Below are 22,216 nucleotides of genomic sequence, written 5' to 3'. Positions count from 1 at the left end.
TGCGTATTTTAGTAGTGTGCGCATTTTAGTAGTAGAGTACGTTAGTTAATAATCTATATAAGAGATAAACTATTTAAGTTAACTATAATAAGTATAATAATAAAATCTAATATATTCTTATACCTATTACCTTAGGTTCTACTATTTTATCTATTCTATCTTTATAGAATATCTATAATAGTAGTGCTATCTCTTTATATGCTGCTATCTCTAATAGTTAGCCTTAGTAGAATAGTACATTACGTGACCTCTAGCCCCGCGATAATTATTGCCTTCTATTAGAGGTTCTAGTTAGTCTTTAACCCTCTACCTCTAACAAGAAGAGAATTCTTCTTTGTTACTTGTAACACTTAAGCTACAAGGCTAGTGCTACAATTTACAGACGCATAGACTACATTTTACAGGATTAGGCAGCAAAAGTCGCAAACCTAATATACTTAGGGTCAAATGCCGGGGTGCGCGCACGGACCATTTAACCCAAATAGACTCTATTTGGGTTTCCAACTAGGGTGAGGCTTCGGAGACAGCTGGTCTCGTTCAAGGGATGAAGTGGGGCGGCGCGGACGTTAATCCGCGCCGCGTCCGCTGTCTGCCACAGCCTGTCACTCCGGGCATAGCTGCGCAGTACGCGGCTGAAACCGAGTAGTATAGCCAAACCAAACCAAAACAAACCAAATCGATCCCTTCCATGGTGATCACGGCTCCACCCCGTGCTCCACCGCTCATAACAGAAGTACCTGATCAGCTTTTCCGCGACAATGAGTAAGCAGAACCCTATTGCTAAGACTCTCTTCTATTACACTCTATTATAGACCTGCTAAGGTAACAAGTCAATTCCAGCACGTTGCTAAGAGGCGGTCAACAAGTTGCTAGACCCTGCACTAGGAGAATTGTTGTACAACACAGCCAAGTCTTGACGGTTCAGCCTTAGCTGATAAGTCTTTGAATCTAGATCCTTTTTCAGCCGTTTGATCCAATTGATTATCTGAAACAGGTCTCTGTGATGCACTTCAACATCGAATTTGAACTTCAGACGTTGATAACCAAGCAACGCTCTTAAATGCAGCCGCATCGCCACATCCAGGAACGGACGCCGTGAGACGCATCAGGACACAAGGCTGACAACTCCCTCTTTAGCGTTCAAGTGGCGGCTGAGGCTGGCTGAAGCTAAGTTTAGCGTCTTGTGGCTTGTTTCAGCCTTTCTTGACCGGTGAGAGCCTGTGAGTCAATCTTTCCTCTATAAGAGGCTTCTTCTGGACTGCAACTACAGAAGGTATCACTCCCTCGATGATGACTTTGATGACTCCCCCGCGTTCAGCATACTCTGGCACGTTGCCGACACGTCAGAATGTAGTCTTTACAAACCCTATTACCTTTGACAGCGCGTCTAGTGCAACACCACACTTGGGCACAAACCCACAAGTAGCACGCGTTGCCCAAAAGAAAAAGTACAAGTCCATCTGGGACTGGATCTGCAAGTTCTCAAACGCTCTCGGTGTCACCGTACAAATATGCTTGGCTCTCATCACTATTTACCTCACATACCATGCAAACGACAAATCGAACAACCTAGCCCAAGAAGAATCATGTAGAAACCATCCGGTACGACACTCATCCTCCAGACTTACTCATGTCCAATGTGACTAACTCTGGTTGCTCGACAGCATAACCCAAAACTCCAGAATTCTACCTTATGTAGCACGATGAGCAACGACAACGATCACGACCTGTTGTCACGGCGGACCTACATACAAAGTGGCAACAGATATGCACTAGCGATACAGACCAATCCCATCACACTCGCGAACATCTATACAGTTATGATAGCACCGTTCCTTCTTGTGGGTCTATGGTGGGTATGCATTTGGTCGTATCACAAGGATGTTCTGCAGGAACAAAAGTCGAAAACTGTCACAACGGACCACTGTCAACATACTTGTACTGGGGGCATTGTCTTTCGTCGCATGGATGTGACCGAGGGAACGACCTTCCAGGAAAAAGACTCCCGGTTGGAAAAAGAATATTTTCAGCTTCGCGGAATGTACAATTTCTTCGCACGTTGGCCGTCTTACTGTGGTTTCATCAAAGAAACGGAGGTGGTGAGTGGCCCAAGGCTTGTTGAATGCTTCTAGAGCTCTGACGATGCTTGCAGTATACTTACTCTATGTCCCAAAAAGCCTGGTTGAAGTCACAAAGTGATGAGGCTACAACCAGTTCCAGCGAGACATGGCTGCTCCTTCTCGAAACCGAACACAAACCGCAGATACGATTCGCAACAACGAGCGCTGGTAAAACCGAAGACGGACCTGCATTCTGGTCCATACATGTCATGAATGTCCCAAAAGAACCTGGACACGCCATCCGTGTTATGAGGTTGCATGAAGGCTTGTCCAATATGAAGCTCGTCACACACGTTATCGGCTTGCTCCTAGCCAGCTACGCACTCATGTGCTACCTTGGTTGCGTCCCATTCATCACTGTGGGGTACATATGTCTTGTCGTGCCTTTCAACATGTACTCTCACATGCGCAAGACATTAGTGCGGTCCGAGGAAGGATGTAGGAAGTGCATCTGTCAGCAGGAATCTCATAATACTGTGAAGGATGCCATGCGGGTGACATTTACTTTTGAGCTGTACGACCAAAAGCTTGAAATAGCCCCATAATCATGTACGGTGCAGTCCTGTTCGGCATGGATATCGATAGAGGTAGTAGCTAAAATTCGTCTTGTACATGATCTCAAAAGACTTCTCAAGCCTAACTACCCGCTCGGGAACAACATCGCCTTACCACCAAGTCACCACGTGCAAGCCGCTTCAATCCACCAGAGTTGGACACTGCCAAAAAAAGGCGCCTCCTCAAGTACCTCTTATCCGGGCCCTTAGCAATAGAGTGCGCGCTACTATTCGCTAACCCACGCAAATGACATTATGTATGGTGCACCAGGATTTTGGCAGCCGACGCCGGCGGCAATGAAGTAATATCTTCCACCAAAGGCATCCATACAGGGTCGATCTACCAAGCTCACGTGAACGACTTCAATTTCCTAGCTAGAACTACCTTGCCTTGATCCCACTAGGACGTTGTCAGCATGTCTCACACATCAACCATTCGTGACACTCATATGCTCAACAATACATCCGCCCTCCCACCTAAATCGATCCACAAGCTCCCCAAACACCGACACCAGCTCTGCGACTTCATTAGTTGGAAGCGCGAACTTGAACGGGTAAAGGCAAACAACTGGAGGGGGAGTCGTGAGTAGACGAAGGTGACGATCCTGGAACCACTCCGTACTGGGATGTACGTTAGCAAGCGTATTACCGAGTAGACAGCATGCTATTACGGACTTAGTTTTATAAAGTGTCTTATACAGTGCGTTGAAACTTCTTTCGAACCATCGATACCTCAGAGTCGATTACCATCAGCTGCTCGGCGATGAGCAGCTTGTCTTTGCTAGCCAGGTTGTCGAGGAGCTTGTCCAAGCGCTTGCCTCCGTAGCTGAGAAACATCATGCGCTCCAGCTCAGCGATGCCCTCGTCACGATACGGCTTTTCCATGTCGATGCTACCCAGACACACTAGCACATGCGTGCCTTGTATCGGGCTAAGCCGTTTGTAGATAGCAGCTTCCCGCTCCAGGCGGTTTGCGAACCAGATGGGCGTAGCTTTGGCAACTACGGTGTACCCGTGAGACGCAAGCCGTACCCGAAAGGGAACACCTCACGCTCCATAGATGCCTATAGGCTCACAGTTACTATCTAGATCTTTAGAGAGCTGCCGACAGACAAGCTTAAGAAAGGTCCGCGTGCCAATTCGGTGACGGTCACTGCCATGTTTCTTAACATTCGGACACGAATAATCGAGTGAAACACCCTTCTTATAGACTATAGTTACTATCTAGATTATATTCTTTATATCTTTATAAGCGTAAGAAGTCTTTCTATTTTACTATTATCTAATTTACTAATATACTTATAGTAGTATAGCGTAAGTTTTAAGCTTTCTAACTTTGCGTATAAGCTTACTATTAGAGGTTATAAGCTCTAACTTTAGTAAAAAATATTAGGTCTCTCTAGCTAAAGTTTATATATAAATATCTTAATAATAGTACTAGCTATAAGTATTCTAAAAGATAGAATAGATTTAAAGTATAATTTTAAATTTAATAAGTAAGTTATAGTATAATATAATACTATTAAAGTCTATAGATTATGCGTATAGATTATACTCTCTAGATTTTCTTTTTTAGTTAGTAAATACTAACGCAATACCTAATTAAGCGTAGATTGTGCATAACCTGTTGCCTTATATTAGTTAGGTAGTAGAAAGGTAGTAGAGAAGGTAGAAGAGGCGAGAACAGAGTAGAAGGTAGATTGCAGTAGAGGAGGAAAGAGAGGCAAGAACAGAGGTGTAGAATCTGTGCTAATTTAGAATTGCAGTGGAATTCCGTGCAGTCGCTTGGAGGTAGGTAGGTCTTAGCAAAAAGGTTCCACTCGCTTGAAGGTTCCACTCGCTTATCACCTACGTTAGAAGTTTCTAATTAATTTATTCTGTTGCGATTCCTAATTACAGTTCTGTACAGTCCTGCACTGTTGTGTATAGTCGTGGTTTTGGTGGGGTCTTGGCAAAAACCGGCCACTCGCTTGTCCAGGCCACTGGCTATGCACCTACGTTATCGCGAAAGAGGCGTTGCGCATTGCGAAAGAAGATATCAAGACGTTCGGAATCGTCCACGAACCGCGACGTCTTGATGCCTACCAGCGAAGGCGCGTACGTGAAGATCGGCGCATACGGGAAATCTGTACCAAACAAGAGATTTGACGCCGGAATGTCATACGCGAGAAGGCCACCGATTTGGTGAAAGTACGTGGGGCCGGCGGAATCCCAGAAGAAGCGCGTTTGCAAAGCAGCCAGGGTGCGGTCGTAGATCGCAGGGAACGACTTCAACAGGCGGTCTGCGACGGATGGGAATGCGCCACCGACATGCGGAATGATGTAGTTGATGTTCGTGAAGTTAAGGATTGTTTGCGTCACGGCAAGATCTTGGAGTACGCGCGCTGTTTCGAAGTAGAACTCGATGTTGCCAGTCGGGTAGGTCGTTGGGTTTGCTTCGACCAGCAAGCCGTTCACGCGCAGGTACGGGGTCGTGGGGTGGACGTAGATGATCTGATCGGGGCCGCGCGCGTTCATAGCTTGGAAGAAGGGCGTGAAGGCGGGATCACCAAGGTAGCGACCCTCGAAGTTGGAGTAGAGCGCGATACCTACGGCTCCAAGCGTGTCGAGCGCATATGCGGCTTCAGCGATGGCGTCTTGGGTGTATGGGAGCGGGACGACGCCGTAGAACGAGAAGCGATTTGGGTAGACTTGCACGTACGCCGCAGACTGCTCATTGATCAGCCGAGCAAGCGCGATTGTCGCTCCTCGATTACCGGGATACGCGTTTGCGCCGGGCGAGGAGAAGGCCACGACTGCGTGCGAGATGCCCTGGCTTGCCATGAAGTTGAGGTGCCCACTGACGTTCCAAAACGGTGTCGGGTTCCCGCCGGCCGTTGGAGCGATTGCGCGATACCAGTCGGGAACGCAATGCGCTATCAGAATTCGTCAGGTGGGGCTTTATATGTCGGCGGGGAAAGGCATACCATGAACGTCGATGATGGTGGTAACATTGGAGCTGCTCCGCTTTCGCAGGTCTTGTTCCTGGTCATCGAGGTATGTGGAGGCGATACTGTCAAGAGCAGAGCTTAGGTTAAAACCAGGTATTGCCCCAAGGTCGATGGAGTCTGGACGGGAAAGGTCAGTAGCGTTGCGACGTTGTCCGCGGGTATGATGCAAATACCAGCTGTAGCGCGTTCGTAGATGGACTGGATGATCTCGTCGCGAGTTGGCCATCCACGAACGCAAATGGGGAAGGCAGTCGTCCACGTCAATGCGACGAGAAACTTCATATAGGTCCTCATCTTTGCGAAGTGAGAGACGAAAATGTGGCTGCGAGAGCAGGCATGCGTGGCACACCTTCTTATGTCATGCGCATCGCTGCCACAGCCTACGCGAGCAGATCGGAAGAGGAAAGTCTCCAAAAGCCTCCTCTGGTCTTCGACCCCTAGGTCACACAGCGCAAGCGATGCGTAAGCAGCGCCACTGCATGTCAGCACGGGAGCGGGTAAAGAGGCGGTTGGGACTAGACCAAGATCAAGAAGGCTGGACCATGAGATCTATCAATCGGTATACCGGTACTGCTGTGCGACTGAGATGCTTCCTCGTCCCTGAATGCTTCCGCGATCCGAGCCGTCCATCGATGTATATGACACAAGTACATAGCTTTTGAAGCACCTCGAGAGCGCGCACCTCAGGAGCCATCCATGAATGCATCATTTCCATTCGCATTACCCTCAGGAGCCTAGGAATGACGAGGCTATGCGCAGTACATCGTAAAGCGCGGCGTGAGGTCCGTGGAATGTATCCGCCTAGTTCAGCTCTGCTGCCGCCTATGTGTACCGGTCGTCTTTGACAAGGCCCATGCAAAAGCACTCGCAACAGCCTGCACTCCACAACAAGTCTCCGGTATGGGCACGTATCTATGCCTCTCGCTTCGTCCGTATGTCTTTTTATCTGTTGCGCGTCCATTCGACAGCTCCCATCGGGTGTATCTTGTCGGTCGCGAGCGTGCGGCGTCTGGCACATCGTGCTTACACCATGCTATGGGGGAGTGCCCGGTGCCGAGAGCTGATATTGGGGCCACATAGCGGTGGCTGGTCCGAATATGCGATGATTTGTGCTGCGACGGGCGACATTTCAAAGACTACAGTCGCGATTGGGCACTGTTGAATGGTTGGAGCGGCGCGTCCGCCTTCGTGTAGGTCTCGGGATGTGGGCGCGAAGTGGGCGCGCTAGCGACACCTGGACCGTGAGCCCTCTGCCCACGCCGCGTGCAGCTGTCAACATCATCTGATCGTGCGCATCGCCATGTCATAATCCCTACAGTTTCTGCTCCGAAGAGGTCTTGGTTTGTACCATTAGTATCGTACGCTTACGATTGGAAATGCTGCAGCACATCCTCTTCCGGAATATGAAGATCAGGGTCAGGGTCCATTCACCATTCATGCCCTTCCAAGATCCTACATCCTACTCTACAAGCACCTTTCCCTCCTTATCCACAATCCTCACTCCCTCAAGCTTCCCATCAATCTCCAACTCCCCAACCACACCATCCTCATTCCACCCAAACCCGACAACCCCGCCGCCCCTCAACCGCAAACCCTTTACGCTTCCACCACCCCAACTCTTCGGAATAGCTGGGGCCAATATTACAGTCTTCTTACGTGCATCACCTGCGGCCAGTGGCATATCCATAACAAGCATACTCAAAACCGCGCCCCCAAACCCAAAATTTGCGTCAATCTGAAACGGAATCCTGTCTCCATCATACATACTCAACCCATTACCAGCGAAGTTCTGTTCAATCGCATATCTGAGCTCGTAATACGATTCGTCCGTTTCGTTAAGGCGAGCCCAGCAAGCGGCGCGCCAAACCTTCGCCCATCCGGCATTTGCTTGGTTGAGTGCCTCGCCGTTGCCGTTGCCGCGGCTGTACAACTTCTGGCGAACGGCGTCTTGGACTGCGGTATCGGTATAGCCGTCGAGGAAGGAAGAGATCGAGTAACCGGGGTACCAGCCGACTAGTTCTGAAAGGTGGCGGTGGGTGTCGTTGATGAACTCTAATCCGTATGGCTCTTCGGGTAGCTTCCACTCTTTGATTTGGCCCCAGGTACCGATCGCGAAACCTTTGTCGAGCCGCTGGAGCGAACCGGTAATGTTGTTGACAAATGCGCTGTCAGTTTCGTTGACGGTTGTAGCAGTGGAAAGGATGGCATCAAAAACCTGGTGAATGAGTTGCTGATAGTGTGCGCATCCGAAAGTCGTAGGACCGTGCTCAGGGCTGTTGCATGGGTTTACGACCAGCGATCCGTCATTGTTGAATACATCTTCTTGTAGCTGGCTGAGCCAGAATTGCGCAACGCCCTTCATCAGTGGGTAGCCCTGATTGCGCAACCACGCCTCGTCGCGCGAGTAGTCCCAATGGTCGAAGACATGCTGCATCATCCAAGCTGCGGAAAGCGGATAGTTCGCCCATTCAGCTCCGCTCTTCATTCCCGTGTGGCCGAAAATGTTCATCTCGTTGTGAACTACCCATCCAGGTGCGCCGTATAGCAGTTCGGCGGTCTCGCTGCCGCGCGGAACCCAGTTATCAGACATATAGTTCCAAAGCGGTGATTGAAGATCAGTCAAACCCGTCTGGTCGGCGGTCCAGTGGTTCATCTGGATGTTGATGTTGGAGTGGTAGTCTGCCGACCAATCGGGTTGGAGGCTTTCGGCCCATCTTCCTTGAAGGTTCGGGGGAAGGGAGCCTGGTCGCGAGCTGGCGATGAAGAGATATCGTGAATAATCGAAGAGCAGGCTCTCGAGGTATGGGTCGCCGGCTGTACTGTTGGCGTTATAACGTGCGACGAGCTCGGATGTGGGTACTTGAGATGAGTTGAAAGGATCGGGAAGAGACAGTGTGAAGAGGTCAGTGAGGGAACTAAAGTCGTTCATGTGGCGCTCTTGTAGATCCGATAACGGTCTCGCGGCAGCGGCAAGAGTTGTGGCCTCAACGACTGGGCCTGGATCTTCGCCACGGAAGGAGTAATCGTATTCCGCTGTTCCTTTCTTTGCGTCGTAGCTGGATTCAGCGCCTACCACTATCGTGACGCTGTTTGTGCCGTTGCGCGATGATACCATCAGAGAATTGGCGTCACCATCACATGCGGCTCTGACAACAGTGCCGGATGCCACTCGTGCAATCGCGTCGTATCGCATGCCCTCCGGTGGACCAAGCTGGGTTAGGGCGCTCATTCTTAGATGCCCTGAACTTGTCGCATTACCACCAACGCATGTAACATTACGCAGCTCCGGCTCAATGAGTGCATTGTCGAGTCTCACTTCCAGCGCTGGCAGCTCACCCGACGAGCGAACCGAATAGACACAGACTTGATCTGGAAAAGAGCAGAATGCTTCAGTCTCCACGAGGCTACCGTTCACGCTGAATGCCGTAGTGTGGATGCCGCTGCTCAGGTTCAATGTCCGCGTATAGTCGGTAACATCGGCACCTGCTATTGACGGCATGGACACACTCAAGTTTCCTAGCACTTGGTACGAGCCATACGAGGCGTCTAAGCCCAGCAGTTCCGTCACGTTTCCCGTTCCATTGGTGAAGATCCAGTCCCGAATACTCGGTAATGCTGCTGCTATGGAAGACTTCGGGTTACCGCCTGTGTAGTTCTATCTAATGGGTTAGATTGAGTGTCAGAATAGAGTCAGCATAGCTTACCGATGCATTGAAAGGACCTCCTGACCACAATGTATCCAAGTTCAGGGTGAGTGTCTCAGCACCGGGTGGGCCAATTGGCATGGCACCAAGACGTCCATTCCCAAGAGGATAAGTAGTACGAATGATGTCGCTACCGTTCGCGGGGACCGTCGACCATAGTGATTTCGCGTTTGAATAGTCAACCAACCCACTGATCGCTAGAAGCGATCCAATCTGCAATAACTGCATTCTCGGTTTTAACAAACTAGTTCGGAGCGGACTTGATCATAATTGCAATACAGGCGCCGCTGTGGTTTTATTGTATGTTGACGATCCCTGTGACGTTGTGCAGCGGGCTTCGATCTTTTCCGGGGTTAGTTGCGGGGAAGTAAGGCATGTGCGGAGGACGATCGCTATAAAGATCCTCCGTGGACGACGTTCATGGAGTTGTTCTTCCGGTGGTATATTTGGGGATCCAGAACTAGCAACTGTCGCGCAAAAGAGGCCGAGCATTGAACCAAGTATTGTGCATCGCTGATAGGTTGGCTACGTCGGGATCTAAGTCCGCCAGAGGCATAATTGAGAATTATGATGGACGAGCCTGGGGAAGAATTAATACTCTCTCGGGACATTACCGCTCATGTCTTGTCACTTGTGGTTGATAGAAGCAAGCACAGTCAGTGCACTTAGGTCCTTGTGCTCTTGGCCGAGAGCTTGTGAGGTACAATGACGTGTATTATACGAGTACATTCGAAGGTTGGTGGTGCAAAGCTCCCGTCACTTGCCAAGAGATAGGAGTTCGAGTAGCTCGAGGCAATGCTGGTTTCGACTGCAATGCAAAAGAGCGGAACAAGGCGTTTGCGCAGCCTTGGAGAAAAGTAGCTTTGTGGAATGCTTCTTCAAGTGGACCCGAGTCGGGATCGATGGCGCGTCGCTGACGGCCATGGTAAAGATGACATGTATCGCCAAAGCATCTTAGTGAGACCGTGCTGGAGCAACGAGCAACATCAAAGCGCCGTGATGTTGTGGTAGAGCGACTCATGTGTCGACTGCGAATGGGCGGGTGATGATGTCTTCGTCGAGGCAGGCAGCCAATCGGCGTTTGGATTGGCCGGGACCGCGCTAACATTCGCGGACCCTCATGTCACGATATGGCAGCAGCCCGCCAACACCAATTGCGAGTCGACAACCCAAGATGAGGACGCCGTACACCTGCAGACAGTGTCTCTCGGCGCTAAAGACGCCACGGTCTCAATTACGGCCGTCGCAAGGCCTCCGCCCGCTCGCGCCCAAGGTCTCGTCGCAACGCAATCACTCGACCAAAAGTGCAGCGCCGCCAAAGCTTGCCCTGCCCAAGCGCAGCCTCTCCACGACGCCGACGCGGGCTTTCGAGAAGCCATTCGAGCCGTATGAATACATTGATCCCGAAGGCCACCGGCGGAAGCTGGTCCTGACTGAGGACAACCTCTTCAATTCCTTCTCGGGCTCACCAATACCTGAAATACGGAAGCGTGCTGCCTTCATGCGTCAACATGCTTACTGCCCACACCCCTCACATCAGCCGACGCGTCCGGCGAACAACCCGATGGACCTTGAGGCTCGCAAGTCCTCTGAGACGGGTGCTCCGCCCGCCCACGTCGATTTCGAGTGCCCAGACTGTGGCATACCGGTATACTGCTGCGAAGAGCATTGGGCCGACGATTACGAGGCGCATCTGGAAGTGTGCGACGTCTTGAAGCAGATCAACGAGGACGATCACGATCTGAGAAGCGGGCGCTTCTTCAAGGAGTTCCAGTTCGCGGAGCCCCAGATGGAGGAGATTCTGGTCAACATGACGAGCTGGGACACATACATGTACACGCGCGACTTTGATGCGCTGAACGAGGACCGTGAGATGCGCCAGGCGACAAAGCTGCTGACATACCCAATCACGATCGCGAGTGTCTTGAACGAGCTGAGTCCCTACAACATCCGGAAGAACGGGCGCATGACGCCCGAGGGTTTGAAGAGCTTCAGCGGTACGTTCCCATCACTCGTACAACTTCGATGATACTAACATAACCCAGCCCTCCGCCACACGCTCCACCCACCCCGAACCGGCGGCGGGGACACCTGGAAGAACGCGCGCCTCGCACCCCCCTCCGTCCGCCTCTTCATCCTTGGCGCCCGCGCAGAATCCTCGCTCCCCCGCGAAACCTGGATGCAACTGTCCTACCTCTTCCACCGCGTCCAATTCTCCCTCAACTTCATCGGGCCCGAGAGCATGGCGAACCGCGAAAAGGAACTGCCCCTCCCTGAGCGCACGCCCCTAAACCCGTTCGGCGCTGTTGTCGAGGACCGCATCAGTAACTCTTTGAAGATTAGTACCTTCGTCGAGTACTACCACAACATCCATAAGACGGGATATTTCTATCCCTACGACCCCTACTTCGACTGCTTTGTCGTATTCCATCCCGGTTTCGGCAACCCGGCTTCCGCGCACGAATGGGAGGAGACGCTACCGCTCCTTCTTGAGACCAAGGTGCCTATCATCGCGACAGGATACAGTCCGTGGGACATGCAGCAGGATGTCGACTTCCTCAAGAATAGGTTCGGAAATGAAATGGACATGTTGCTCGAGCCGGGCGAGAACTTGTTCAGGAGTCTGAGATGGGATCTTAATGATCTGGACCCGCATGACGTTACGTGCAGTAACTGGGGTGTGTACTCTTTCCGTGGTAAGAGGTATGAGACTACGAAAAAGGAGGATAACGAGGAGGTACATAGCGATCGTACGGCGTGATTACGCGCCCAGCTTCGTATGTGAATATATGTACAGTATTGTATACCGCGCTCCCTGCGGCCCTTGTGGATGGATACGTGCTGCTAATCCTCACCAACGAATCGTACCCATCCTGAGGCAGTATCGTTCGCCTTTGATTCGAGGTATCGCGCAGCGCAGTCATGCAAGGTTTATTTGGAGGACTGCACGCCATCCAATGGTACAACGACTGTATCACGTACCCCGCGCGCGGCACAGGATGTGTGTCGGGTCAGCGTCGCACAACACATCCCACTTTTACTGCAATCTCACCACATTTTGAGCTTGTGATCTAACATTGTCACTTACTCTGGGTCTCAACTGTAATTCGGACCGATCATTAACACCATACCAGGTTGCTCACCATGCCACGAAGAGTTGAAACCAAGGTCGTCGATACCGCAGAGTCCGTCGCCAGCCTGGTAGACTGGCTAGTGAGAATTCACAATGATCGGGAAGATGATGACTTCTCTAGCCTTCTCTACCAGCCAGCCATTTACATCTATCTCGAAGGCGTGAACTTGTCTCGCCACGGCTCAATTTCCATCTTCACCTTGATGGTCGATATTGGTATGCCCGTGCAGAGTGTCTACCTTATCGACATCCACGTCCTGGTCGCTCAGGCGTTTACGACCCCAGGAACCGAATCGAGAACTACACTCAAGGACATCTTAGAGGACAAAGATATAATCAAGGTCTTCTTCGATGTTCGCAACGACTCCGACGCACTATTCGCGCACTACGGTATCGCCCTGCAGGGTATAGACGACATACAGCTCATGGAAAGCGCAACAAGAGAAACTACGACATCTAGGAAACACCTCAGCGGATTGTCCAAGTGCGTCGAGAAAAACATGATCATGTGGTTTGGCGTGGGGCAGGATCTCAAAGAATGGAAGGAAGCGAAGGAACAGGGCGAACGGCTGTTCAATCCTCAACAAGGCGGGACCTACGAAGTCTTTAACGAACGTCCGATCCCAGACGCTATCATCAAATACTGCGCTGGTGATGTCCGATGTCTGCGGGAGATCCACTACAATCTCGGCTCCCATCGCGCATACGTGTGGCGCGACCTTTACCGCGACGCGACAAAAGCGCGGGTCGCGTCCACGCACGCACCGGACTATCAGCCTCACGGCCAGCACAAGGCATTGGCGCCATGGACGGATGAGCAGAACAACATTTTGAACAGTATGAATTACAAGCCACCAGCTCGTGACTACTTCGATGACTTTGACGATTACGATCCCGACGAAGAAGATTACTGGGACGGTAGGGATGATAATGACTACGAGGACTGGACGAGAGCACCGTGGCAGGGTCCGCCTTCTTGAGACACTGCGGTGGTGGGTAGCGCATTACCTCGAGGTTTAGTTGCCGTCGTCATCAATGAAAAGAAGCTTTCCGGTATTCTTTGCGGTTAGTCAACTACAGGTTATAATGCGGGTTTCCGTGGTACAAGTAGCGCATTGTTTGTTGGTTCCGGCACGGGCAGGCGGTACTGGCGCTCGCTGTAATGTACATGTCCTGAGTTGGGTATGCTGTAATCCAACATTTTGAAGCAATTGTGAATGCCTTTCGCACGCGCAGAACATCCAATTGGAGTGTGGTAGTACGCGAGTGGTTCACCCCGCTTCTGGATTGAAGGACCAGAGGACGGCTACTAAACTTCGACATCGCGATTACAAGTTGATCCGCATTCAGTTTGGTTCTGCTACTGCTGCTGCCTACAGCTACAAAAGCTGAAGTGCATCGCTTCTTCTGCCTCTTCTCTGATACACTGTAACTGTGTAACGTCCTGACTATCCTATCAACGCCTGTTGGACTCGAACATCGCGATGTCGACCGCAAGCTTCCTATCGTCACTGCCCGAGCCAAAGTACCACTCAGCTAGGCCGCAACCGCCCAATCCCCAGATTGTACGAATCCTCGCGACTGCACCTTCCATCCACCCCAACACTAACTCCCCAGTCGCGATACCAGATCCCGCACCTAATGCGCGCCTTGCGCAAGTCACTAATCGCATCCTACAATCGTCTTTTCAAAGTTTTTCTCCCACAGCGACACCAAGCAAACATGGAAGCGCTCCAGCTTTCGAGATCAGATGTGCAGACCGTGGAGGGATCAAAAGACTCACTGCCGCTGTGCTCGGACTGCGGCGCTCGAACATTCGCCAAATGGGAGAAACGGAGTTGCCTGGGTTCGTTCGATATATATCGACATCGGCAGCAGATGCCGGTGGAAAAAGAAGGATAGTAAAGATACAAAAGCGTCAGGCTGATCCATGTGAGCCGCCGAAGTTCAAGAAAAGGCGCATCCCGGGAAGAGCGCCTTCGCCGCCGGCCCCAGTCTTGCGTTCTCCTCTTCGGGTGTTTACTGCTGAGCAGCAGGAACAGTGAAAGATACCGCCCCTGATGTCAAATTTGAAGAACCCGATTAGGCATACTGTGCCTCTAGAAAGGAGATTAGCGTCAGGTGGAAGAAGATTGCAAGATGATAGCATCATCGTCAGTATTTTCAACGACTTCTCCGAAGCTCTCCAGTCTGCCGGACGATGCGCATGCGAATACATAGCCCAGCGTGCCGTAATACAACAGCGTCTCGATGAGAAAGAAGGGCTACAAAAGGAATACCGTCTCTGGGAACTCGCGCATCGACATCGGCAGAAGTGCGCACATGATATCCATCGCCGCTCTGCCAGCTTCTCCGACTCCAAAGATGAAGCCGTTCACCGTCGCTCAGAAGCGCGCAAGGAGCGGAGACAATAGTTCCGGCGTGAAGAGTGGCGAACGAAGATGGGAATAAAGAGGAAGTTAGAAGCCTCTGCACGAGAGCATGATAGCGACATTAGGTAGAGAGTGGATTCAGGCTCTGCGAAGGCTACAAAGAGGGCGGTGTATCCACTGAATCCAGCGCAAGGCTCTTCAGCTAACATGTTTGCATCGCATGCGAAACCAGCGTTTTAACGAAAGGAAATTACAGTACGGTGACATTGTTGGGGAAGCAGTGAGTATCCCACGCGCCCATCTCCTGGCTAGCTCATCGGCCCGACCCCACATACTCACTTCCCCGCACCTCTCCTTGCTGCCCCCGCACATCCATACGACAGCAAGGCTTCCAAGGTTGCACATGACATCTGACATGGATGTCAGGATTTTCTTGGCTTGGTTGGGATAGTCTCCAGCTTTCCTAAGGGATGCATTGTTGGTTCGACTAATTAGGCTATCGACCTCTGGAGCTTATAAATTGTAGCAACTGCGATACCTTTGTCCATGAATTACTCTTATAATCAGGGCAAAAGTTCCGTCTCAAAAATGCTCCCGATGCTTGCTGTTGTTCTCTTCGTCGCCTTCATCGTCTTGATCGCTGACTACATCCACATGCTATGGCGTCGCCGTTATCTCCCTCCAGGTCCATTCCCATTCCCCATCTTCGGGAACCACTTCCAAACGCCTTCGTACAAGCCATGGCTTACATGGGAGAAATGGGCCCAGCATTACAATTCACCCATGATGACTCTCTGGATCGGACGGCAACCGCGCATCATCTTGAGCGATGCATGGGTCGCGAGTGACTTGCTCGAGAAGAGATCAGACATCTTCTCGAGCAGACCCAAAATCATCGCCATGGGTGATGCAATCAACGCGACGAACACGAACCAAACGACATTGCCATACGGCGATCGATGGAGAAAACACCGGAAGCTTATGGTATGTGACCTTGGCTTGGGTCTGTTGCTGTAGGAAAAGCTAATAGCGTAGCACATGGCCGTTGGCTCTCAAGCCGTACGCAAATATCGTATATTCCAGGCGCAAGAGTCCGCAATCTTGATCCGCGACTTCCTGCTTGAGCCGCACGACTTCGAGCTCTCCATCGAGCGCTACTCTGTATCAATCACCTCGATCGTCGGCTGGGGTCGACGCATCGATCGTAAGAACGACTACGTTGCTCAACAAGCTCTCAAGTTGATGGAAGCTGTCAATTATATCGTCCCTGGTATCTATCTCATGGAGGCCGTTCCGTTTCTGATACACTTGCCTGCTTGGCTCTACGCGCTACCGAGCCAGATGCGACTAGGTGCTGGTATACTGTCGCGCTACTTCTATTTGCTTACGCAGGAAGGCGCCGAAGCGAAGGAACACAACTTTGGGAAACATGTTATGGCGTCTCAACAAGGTAGTCACATGACAGACCTCGAAGTTGCAAGTCTTATGGGCAATCTGATTGGTGGTGGGGTAGACACGACCAGTAGCACTATGCTATCGTGCATCCTGGCGATGGCGCGCTTTCCGGAAGTACAAGAGAAAGTTCACGCTGAGTTCGATGCAGTCGTCGGACATGATCGCTCTCCAAATTGGGATGATATCGATTCAAATGCGCTTCCATACTTGACTGCAGTGGTAAGTTGCAAGGATGACAAACATCAGACTTATAGCTCACACGCCACAGGTCAAGGAAACGCTGCGATGGAGAACCGTGACTATACTAGCAGGTATCCCTCACGCTAACACCATCGATTTCGATTACAAAGGCTACCACTTCCCCGCCGGTACCAACTTCACAGGCAACATGTGGGCGATCCACAGACACCCGCGCGACTTTCCCGATCCGGACAGATTCATGCCGGAGAGGTTTCTCGAAGGCGGAGGCAGCGCGAAACAACCTTATCCGAACAAGTACGGCATGAATCCCTTCGGGTGGGGGCGCAGGCAGTGCAGCGGTCAGCCGCTTGCTGAACAAGGTCTGCTTTACTCTCTTGCGCGCATGATTTGGGCTTTTGATATTCTGCCGGGTGTTGACGAGGATGTAAGTGTCTCGATACGTCCATCCAAACCGTCGATGTTTGCGCCGCTGATGTATCGCGACAGCGTAACGAAGTTGATTTGGATATCTTTGCCTACACCGACAGCGAGAACATGAGGCCAGAGCCTTTCCGTGTGCGATTTATGCCTCGCTCGGACGCGATCAGGAAGCTGCTATTGGACGAGGCTGCGGAAGCACGTGAGGCATTAAGGGTCTATGATGGGGAAACTCGCGTCAGGATAGAGGACGCTGTCAACGATCCTGCAAAGCTTTGAAAATGTTGATCAGGCTGTGGTATACCGTCGGTAGTGTCGAAGTTCTAGCTGTGGAACGGTAATAAGGTGTCTGTTATGCGAGCTGCAGCCGACTAGATTTGTTTCCTACCTCGAAAGTTTCCCTCTACAATGTGTCGTGTGCTAGACGATTCTGCGTGGGAGATTTGTTGCTTAAGTACTCATGAACACGCTGCTGTTGGGTCCAGACACAGCTAGCTGATTAATATCATAATAAAGTTTGTTCTATCTAATTGAAGTATTGCAAGATAGCACAGGAGACGTGTAGCTACCGTCAAAAATCTAATATGCTTACAAGCGGTATGCAACGTGTTAGAAGTGTTCATTAAACTAAAGGAAATCTCTAGCTTTCACGCCGTGCACGTAGTCCTGCTTAGACAAGCGTGATAGCCGTCTTTTCTGCCTTAAGATGCGCTTTGTACATCATAGTGACTGTAGACACGTGGTTGCAGCGAATGAAACCAAGTCTCTCAAATTCGTCTCTAGTTCCATTGCGGGTTTGGATGAAAAGGGCTTCAAGACCACCGCCGTCCGTGAACAACCCGCTCTTTTGAAACTCTTCCGGAATTGTGCTACATTCCGTGCCCGGTTCAAGAAGATCTCGCAGCCTTTGATCGTGAAAACATCGTTGGAGGATAACGATGTATCCGTTCTGTTTGCGTGACGTCCCAACATAAGAGCTGTCTATATTAATCGCTAGATTTGGGTTCGCCACTCTTGGGGGAGTTCTGCATTCTAACATGCTTCCTTGATCGACTAGCTCCAGCGTCCCGGTAGAACCATTGTCTAGACGTTCGAACGTTGTGGCAGGCGTGAAGATTGCGCGTAACAGCTTGCAACTGAGTTTTAACGCAGCTTTGTCCGCTTTGTCCGAGGCCCCGGCTTTTGTGTCAAGGTCGATAAGTTCCGCTTCTGTATGTCGACCTGAGTGCTCTCCATGAAATTGGAACAGAAAGCTAGGGTTCGTTTCGAGATTGCTACAAGCCCAGCTCCAGGTAGGTGCACTCAAGTTCGTAGACCTTTCTTCGGACTTCTTTTCCCACCAGCAGAGTTCCTCGATAAGGTGGCCCTGCCAAATTCCTTCAACGAAATTGTCGCCTGTCATCTGGCTAATTCGGTTCGCTATGCCTTGGATAGCTACAAGCTTATCCGTGGGATATGTAAGTGCGCATCCTGAATACCGACGTCGGAATAACAACCAAGCTTTGTATGTGGAGTGTGTCAACCCTCGGGATAAGACAGAGGGGATTCTCTCTATACTTGAATCCTTTTTGCCTTTATGTCTGAGGTCCGACATTTCTCTTTTGAGGAGAGTCGCGTCGTCTAGATCGGGTCCTTTTTGCCATGTTGGAATGCTTTTAGGATACGTTTCACATGCTGTGTCCGTCAAGCACTCCCAAAAGACTTGCGTGCTAGTGAAGTGCAAAACTCGAGTGGTTAGCTGTCTTTCCTGGCTTACCCAAGCTCTTTTGTTCAGCGGCCCATCTTCTATGCATCTGTTAACCATTCCCAAGGCGTCGCACACATAAGTGCCCAATAACTGAACTCCAGCACCCACCAGCCACGGGGTGTGCCAGCCGGAATCGAAATGTATACGTCGTGGCAGGACGGTCAGTGGACTCCTTGCGAAGAAAAGGCCGTCACTGTTGTCGTTTGAAGAAGTGGCTGCAATCGTGCAAGCCGCGTGCGCATAGATGTCTCCCATTCTTCGAGATTCCGTTGCCCAATCGTCTTTATCGTCCTGGAGGATGCATCTGTAGCTATCAGTCTTTGCGCAACAGCGCTATTCATTGTTTAAATACAGTGAGTCTATCCAGAGGTATTGTAGACGAAGTCTACGAGTCACGATCACAGCGTCCTGGAATGTCTTTGGGAGTATGCTCACACCAACGCCCTTGCTTAGCAAGGGTAACGTTTTCGCATTAAGCGTCAATGGTCGTACTGTCCCCCAGCAGTGAGACAGGCAAGCATATTTCTCATCGCAGAACTCATTGGTGTTACGCAGTACAACTGCCCCGCGCTGATCAGTACCAACGTCGAGAAGTCGAGAAGGATACGCAGAGGCATTGCCACGCGGTGGATCATCGCATTCTTCATGGTTTTTGCAGCAATGATTGTATTTTTCGATAATGAAGTTGAATGTGTCGTCGGAAAGGGTGTTTGGTGATAGACTCTCTGCAACTGTGATAGTCGTAGGTACTGCACGTATCTTTAGCAGCTGAACGTTGTTGTCAGAATCATACTAACGTGGGTATGGCACAACTCGCAAGTTCGCACTCCACTTCTCGCTCTTGTGCTCTCGGTCACAGGTAAGGAAAGAAAGGATATAGGTGTTGCTGCTGGTGTTGTAGCTACAAAGTCCTTCCAGCGGTCCTTGCGCCCAGTCAGACTCAATTGGCTGCTCGCGGGCATAGCCCCATGCTAGACCGCATATCGCACATGGTAGCTGCATCGCTCCACGAAATGACACAGGATCATCGTGGTGTTTGAAACTGAACTGGTTATAAGAGTTATGGGTTACAGTCATCACACCATGTAAGAAATGAAGACATGGCTCGCAGTACAAGCCGTTTGGTGTGCTCGGAGCCATTCGTTGGGGCTACGTGAAAGCTTGTAGGAGGATTTGGTATAGGTAAAGAAAACTGTTGTTCAACAAGTCTTTACGTGCCCCGCATGACATCATCTTGCAGCGTGAGTCGGTAAGCACACGTGCCAACATGATGTATCAAACTGCAGCCTATCGTGATCGGCTTATACTAGTAAAACATAAATAGATCAATCATCTGGCGACAAGTCACGACTTTCGATCCGAAATTCAAGGAGACGGTTGTTGCGCACAGCAGCGCCCGAGCTAGTCCCTTTGAACTTCCCACCTCCTTTCAACTGTAATAGCGTGATCCGAATCATTCGCTACCCGCTCCCTGTCAAGTTTATAAACCGAAGAAACGCGCACGACCTTACAAGTCTTAATAGGCTGCAGTTTCATCTGTGACGAAGCATCATTATTGTCCACCATCTCCGAGAACGTAGCCGTCGGATCGTCATGTCTTCTGCTTCCTTTCTTTGAGAAGAGACTAGTCCTCTTGCTGCCATCGTAGTCGAAACTGAATCGCGTGGCGCTCTTTGAATAGCCGAACAATGGGCGCATGAGAGGAATGCACGCCAGGACGATGGCTACGGCGGACTTGAGGCCGGAGAGGATGGTGGCGAGCACATCGGTGTATGTCATGTCCATAAAGTCTAGACCAGGAAGAAGCGTTTGGCGCTATATAGTAACGGTCCAGGTTCTGCACGACATGTTAGTATAGATTAAGGTAAATCACTTAGGCGGAAGCGCGTACTCACCCTACTCTAATGCTAAGGAGAGCTATCGCAGCTAACTTCCTACCCTACGCTAGACACAACTAGTGCAAGTATGGGGTTGGTAGTAATATAATTACGGCATCTGAGATGAGGTTGATGGCAACCATTGCGAAGTAGAAGTTTGGCTGACTGCTACACATCCCGGGCAGTTCTTCGCCAGTGGCCGGCATATCGCGAGTGCAGCGATAACGTCGGCGACATTCCAGGTCATGATCACAGCGCTGAGGATACGAGCCTATTAAACCATGGAAACCATTAGTATCAGTGCCGTGTACGTTGAAAGAACCGACATTTTGCTGAAGCACACGGTCGCATTCCACAGCATTGCAAAAGACATGATTCTCTATAGCATAACATGTCATAGCTTGGAAATGCGAGAGGACGGTCACTGGTCTTACCTTCAAGAATGTTGCCGCGTTAGGTCCAAAGCGCTGAAAAATGTCCGTGGTATGGAGGCCAAAGCCGCCATATGTGACCAGCGAAATGCAGCAGGCGTGCAGTGAAGTGTTACATACCTAGTAGATATATTAGTGCACAATTATTTCGCTATTTAGGTTTAACCTACTAAGGCAGCAAGAGGCAATAATCACTGTAATTAATTTGGTTTGCGATTCTTTAGGCTACTGGTCGCAGACCCACAGCAACCATGACCATCAAGATAGATGTGGAGGATGCCACGAGGATACCGAAATGTTGCCCATTTTCGATTGGAATCGTACCGGTCATTGAGATGGAATCGCGTAGTGAGATTGTGGCGTGAAAGTCCGAGAGGCGTGAGGGCTCGAAACTGGTGCAGCCCGACCCGACAACGGCGAATGTACGATCAAAAGGAAGTTATGTAAAGCTTTTCCAATGCACAGAATCGACCACAGAGCATCCTGGAGAAAGTGCTTCCTAGCCGTCATCTGAGATCAGAATCGTCAGGACAAACGATCTAACATCGATCCAATGATTGGCGGCTGACGACCAACGACCGACAACCAACACCGGCATGAGATATCCTAACGCCCAATGCGATTGATATCGCAGACTCCGCCACTACATGTTGCGAATACGCAGTAGGAGTCCTGTCAGTTAGTCGCGATCCCGCGGGGGCCTAGGTTCCATGAATCGAGAGCGGCACTTGAGAGAAAACGGTGGCAAGCTTGTTCGTACACTTCTAACAACAACATTTTGATTGTGTATGCAATTCAAACTGCGACGCATATCCGATATCTCGAGCTTGCTTGCTGACTATCGGATAGTATCTTTCTGGCGAATACCGCAAGGGACTGCCCCTCCATGAATGCTGTTACGGGGACAGCCTTGGCGTGCGATCCTCTTGTATGCGAAGGATTGTGTTCCCTGTATATTGCTATGTGAAGGTCACATTTGAGTGGCTCGAGGCATTACACCTAGCGTGCCCCCACTCGCTATTCGGTAACTGTTGGGAACCGCGCCGCAATGCCAATCTTGCGCGGTTGCGGGCGAATCGCAACGTCGACTACGGCTGTTTGCAGCCTTCAGTACGATTTTGCGACAGTCAAGCAGGCTGTATCCGGCGAGCTCATAAGAACTCAATTGTCGCAAGATGCCCGAAGACTAGTCCCTGCAAGTTGAATGAAGATTGC

The 22,216-nt window shown here is 50.7% G+C and overlaps 8 protein-coding genes across 8 annotated transcripts; 5 read left to right on the top strand and 3 right to left on the bottom strand.

Moving 5' to 3' along the window:
* Positions 1–1,289: 1,289 nt before the first annotated feature.
* On the top strand, positions 1,290–2,732 carry BKA58DRAFT_424731 (uncharacterized protein; the record flags this gene model as incomplete). The annotated part of the gene is made up of 3 exons (XM_046172903.1): positions 1,290–1,602; positions 1,665–2,099; positions 2,153–2,732. Coding segments are annotated over 3 exons (1,261 nt in total), but the record flags the coding sequence as incomplete, so codon positions are not given.
* Positions 2,733–4,660: 1,928 nt separating this feature from the next.
* On the bottom strand, positions 4,661–5,958 carry BKA58DRAFT_414992 (uncharacterized protein; the record flags this gene model as incomplete). Its single annotated transcript, XM_046172521.1, has 3 exons — positions 4,661–5,589; positions 5,641–5,781; positions 5,838–5,958. The coding sequence occupies 3 exons, from the start codon at positions 5,956–5,958 to the stop codon at positions 4,661–4,663; spliced, it is 1,191 nt and encodes a 396-aa protein (XP_046020665.1).
* A 1,139-nt stretch (positions 5,959–7,097) lies between these two features.
* BKA58DRAFT_59639 (glycoside hydrolase family 95 protein-like protein) lies at positions 7,098–9,839 on the bottom strand. Its single transcript, XM_046175598.1, has 2 exons — positions 9,369–9,839; positions 7,098–9,319 (listed from the first exon to the last, which is right to left on the bottom strand). The coding sequence occupies exons 1-2, from the start codon at positions 9,594–9,596 to the stop codon at positions 7,124–7,126; spliced, it is 2,424 nt and encodes an 807-aa protein (XP_046020664.1). The 5' UTR covers positions 9,597–9,839; the 3' UTR covers positions 7,098–7,123.
* Positions 9,840–10,542: 703 nt separating this feature from the next.
* Positions 10,543–12,129, top strand: BKA58DRAFT_324932 (zinc-finger of mitochondrial splicing suppressor 51-domain-containing protein; the record flags this gene model as incomplete). Its single annotated transcript, XM_046167985.1, has 2 exons — positions 10,543–11,365; positions 11,414–12,129. 2 exons carry the CDS (start codon positions 10,543–10,545, stop codon positions 12,127–12,129), a joined length of 1,539 nt encoding a protein of 512 aa, XP_046020663.1.
* A 183-nt stretch (positions 12,130–12,312) lies between these two features.
* Positions 12,313–13,526, top strand: BKA58DRAFT_59631 (uncharacterized protein). The gene has a single exon (XM_046175597.1). The coding sequence runs from the start codon at positions 12,513–12,515 to the stop codon at positions 13,479–13,481; it is 969 nt and encodes a 322-aa protein (XP_046020662.1). The 5' UTR covers positions 12,313–12,512; the 3' UTR covers positions 13,482–13,526.
* A 329-nt stretch (positions 13,527–13,855) lies between these two features.
* BKA58DRAFT_424726 (uncharacterized protein) lies at positions 13,856–14,985 on the top strand. Its single transcript, XM_046172902.1, has 3 exons — positions 13,856–14,066; positions 14,131–14,347; positions 14,588–14,985. Exons 2-3 carry the CDS (start codon positions 14,325–14,327, stop codon positions 14,913–14,915), a joined length of 351 nt encoding a protein of 116 aa, XP_046020661.1. The 5' UTR covers positions 13,856–14,066; positions 14,131–14,324; the 3' UTR covers positions 14,916–14,985.
* Positions 14,986–15,834: 849 nt separating this feature from the next.
* BKA58DRAFT_450055 (cytochrome P450) lies at positions 15,835–17,438 on the top strand. Its single transcript, XM_046174337.1, has 4 exons — positions 15,835–15,857; positions 15,909–16,547; positions 16,597–16,953; positions 17,016–17,438. The coding sequence occupies exons 1-4, from the start codon at positions 15,855–15,857 to the stop codon at positions 17,223–17,225; spliced, it is 1,209 nt and encodes a 402-aa protein (XP_046020660.1). The 5' UTR covers positions 15,835–15,854; the 3' UTR covers positions 17,226–17,438.
* A 631-nt stretch (positions 17,439–18,069) lies between these two features.
* On the bottom strand, positions 18,070–19,410 carry BKA58DRAFT_297580 (heterokaryon incompatibility protein-domain-containing protein; the record flags this gene model as incomplete). Its single annotated transcript, XM_046166894.1, has 2 exons — positions 18,070–18,997; positions 19,046–19,410. Coding segments are annotated over 2 exons (1,293 nt in total), but the record flags the coding sequence as incomplete, so codon positions are not given.
* Between the last annotated feature and the right edge of the window lie 2,806 nt (positions 19,411–22,216).

This window comes from Alternaria rosae (assembly GCF_020736505.1).
Source record: "Alternaria rosae strain MPI-PUGE-AT-0040 chromosome Unknown BKA58scaffold_12, whole genome shotgun sequence".
In the NCBI taxonomy this organism is placed as follows: domain Eukaryota; kingdom Fungi; phylum Ascomycota; class Dothideomycetes; order Pleosporales; family Pleosporaceae; genus Alternaria; species Alternaria rosae.
Note: the sequence above shows the minus strand (reverse complement) of the source record. Positions and strands in the feature narration are given on the sequence as shown.

What these genes read in the sequence shown, in the direction of transcription:
- BKA58DRAFT_59639 (XM_046175598.1), bottom strand. Translation starts at nt 9,596, where the DNA reads ATGCAGTTATTGCAGATTGGATCGCTTCTAGCGATCAGTGGGTTGGTT. An exon ending in GAGGTCCTTTCAATGCATCG is followed by an intron (nt 9,320 to 9,368) that starts GTAAGCTATGCT and finishes CCCATTAGATAG; the next exon opens with AACTACACAGGCGGTAACCC.
- BKA58DRAFT_59631 (XM_046175597.1), top strand. Translation starts at nt 12,513, where the DNA reads ATGCCACGAAGAGTTGAAACCAAGGTCGTCGATACCGCAGAGTCCGTC.
- BKA58DRAFT_424726 (XM_046172902.1), top strand. Translation starts at nt 14,325, where the DNA reads ATGGGAGAAACGGAGTTGCCTGG. An exon ending in GGAGAAACGGAGTTGCCTGG is followed by an intron (nt 14,348 to 14,587) that starts GTTCGTTCGATA and finishes GAACCCGATTAG; the next exon opens with GCATACTGTGCCTCTAGAAA.
- BKA58DRAFT_450055 (XM_046174337.1), top strand. An exon ending in TTCCATACTTGACTGCAGTG is followed by an intron (nt 16,548 to 16,596) that starts GTAAGTTGCAAG and finishes CACACGCCACAG; the next exon opens with GTCAAGGAAACGCTGCGATG. An exon ending in TGCCGGGTGTTGACGAGGAT is followed by an intron (nt 16,954 to 17,015) that starts GTAAGTGTCTCG and finishes GTATCGCGACAG; the next exon opens with CGTAACGAAGTTGATTTGGA.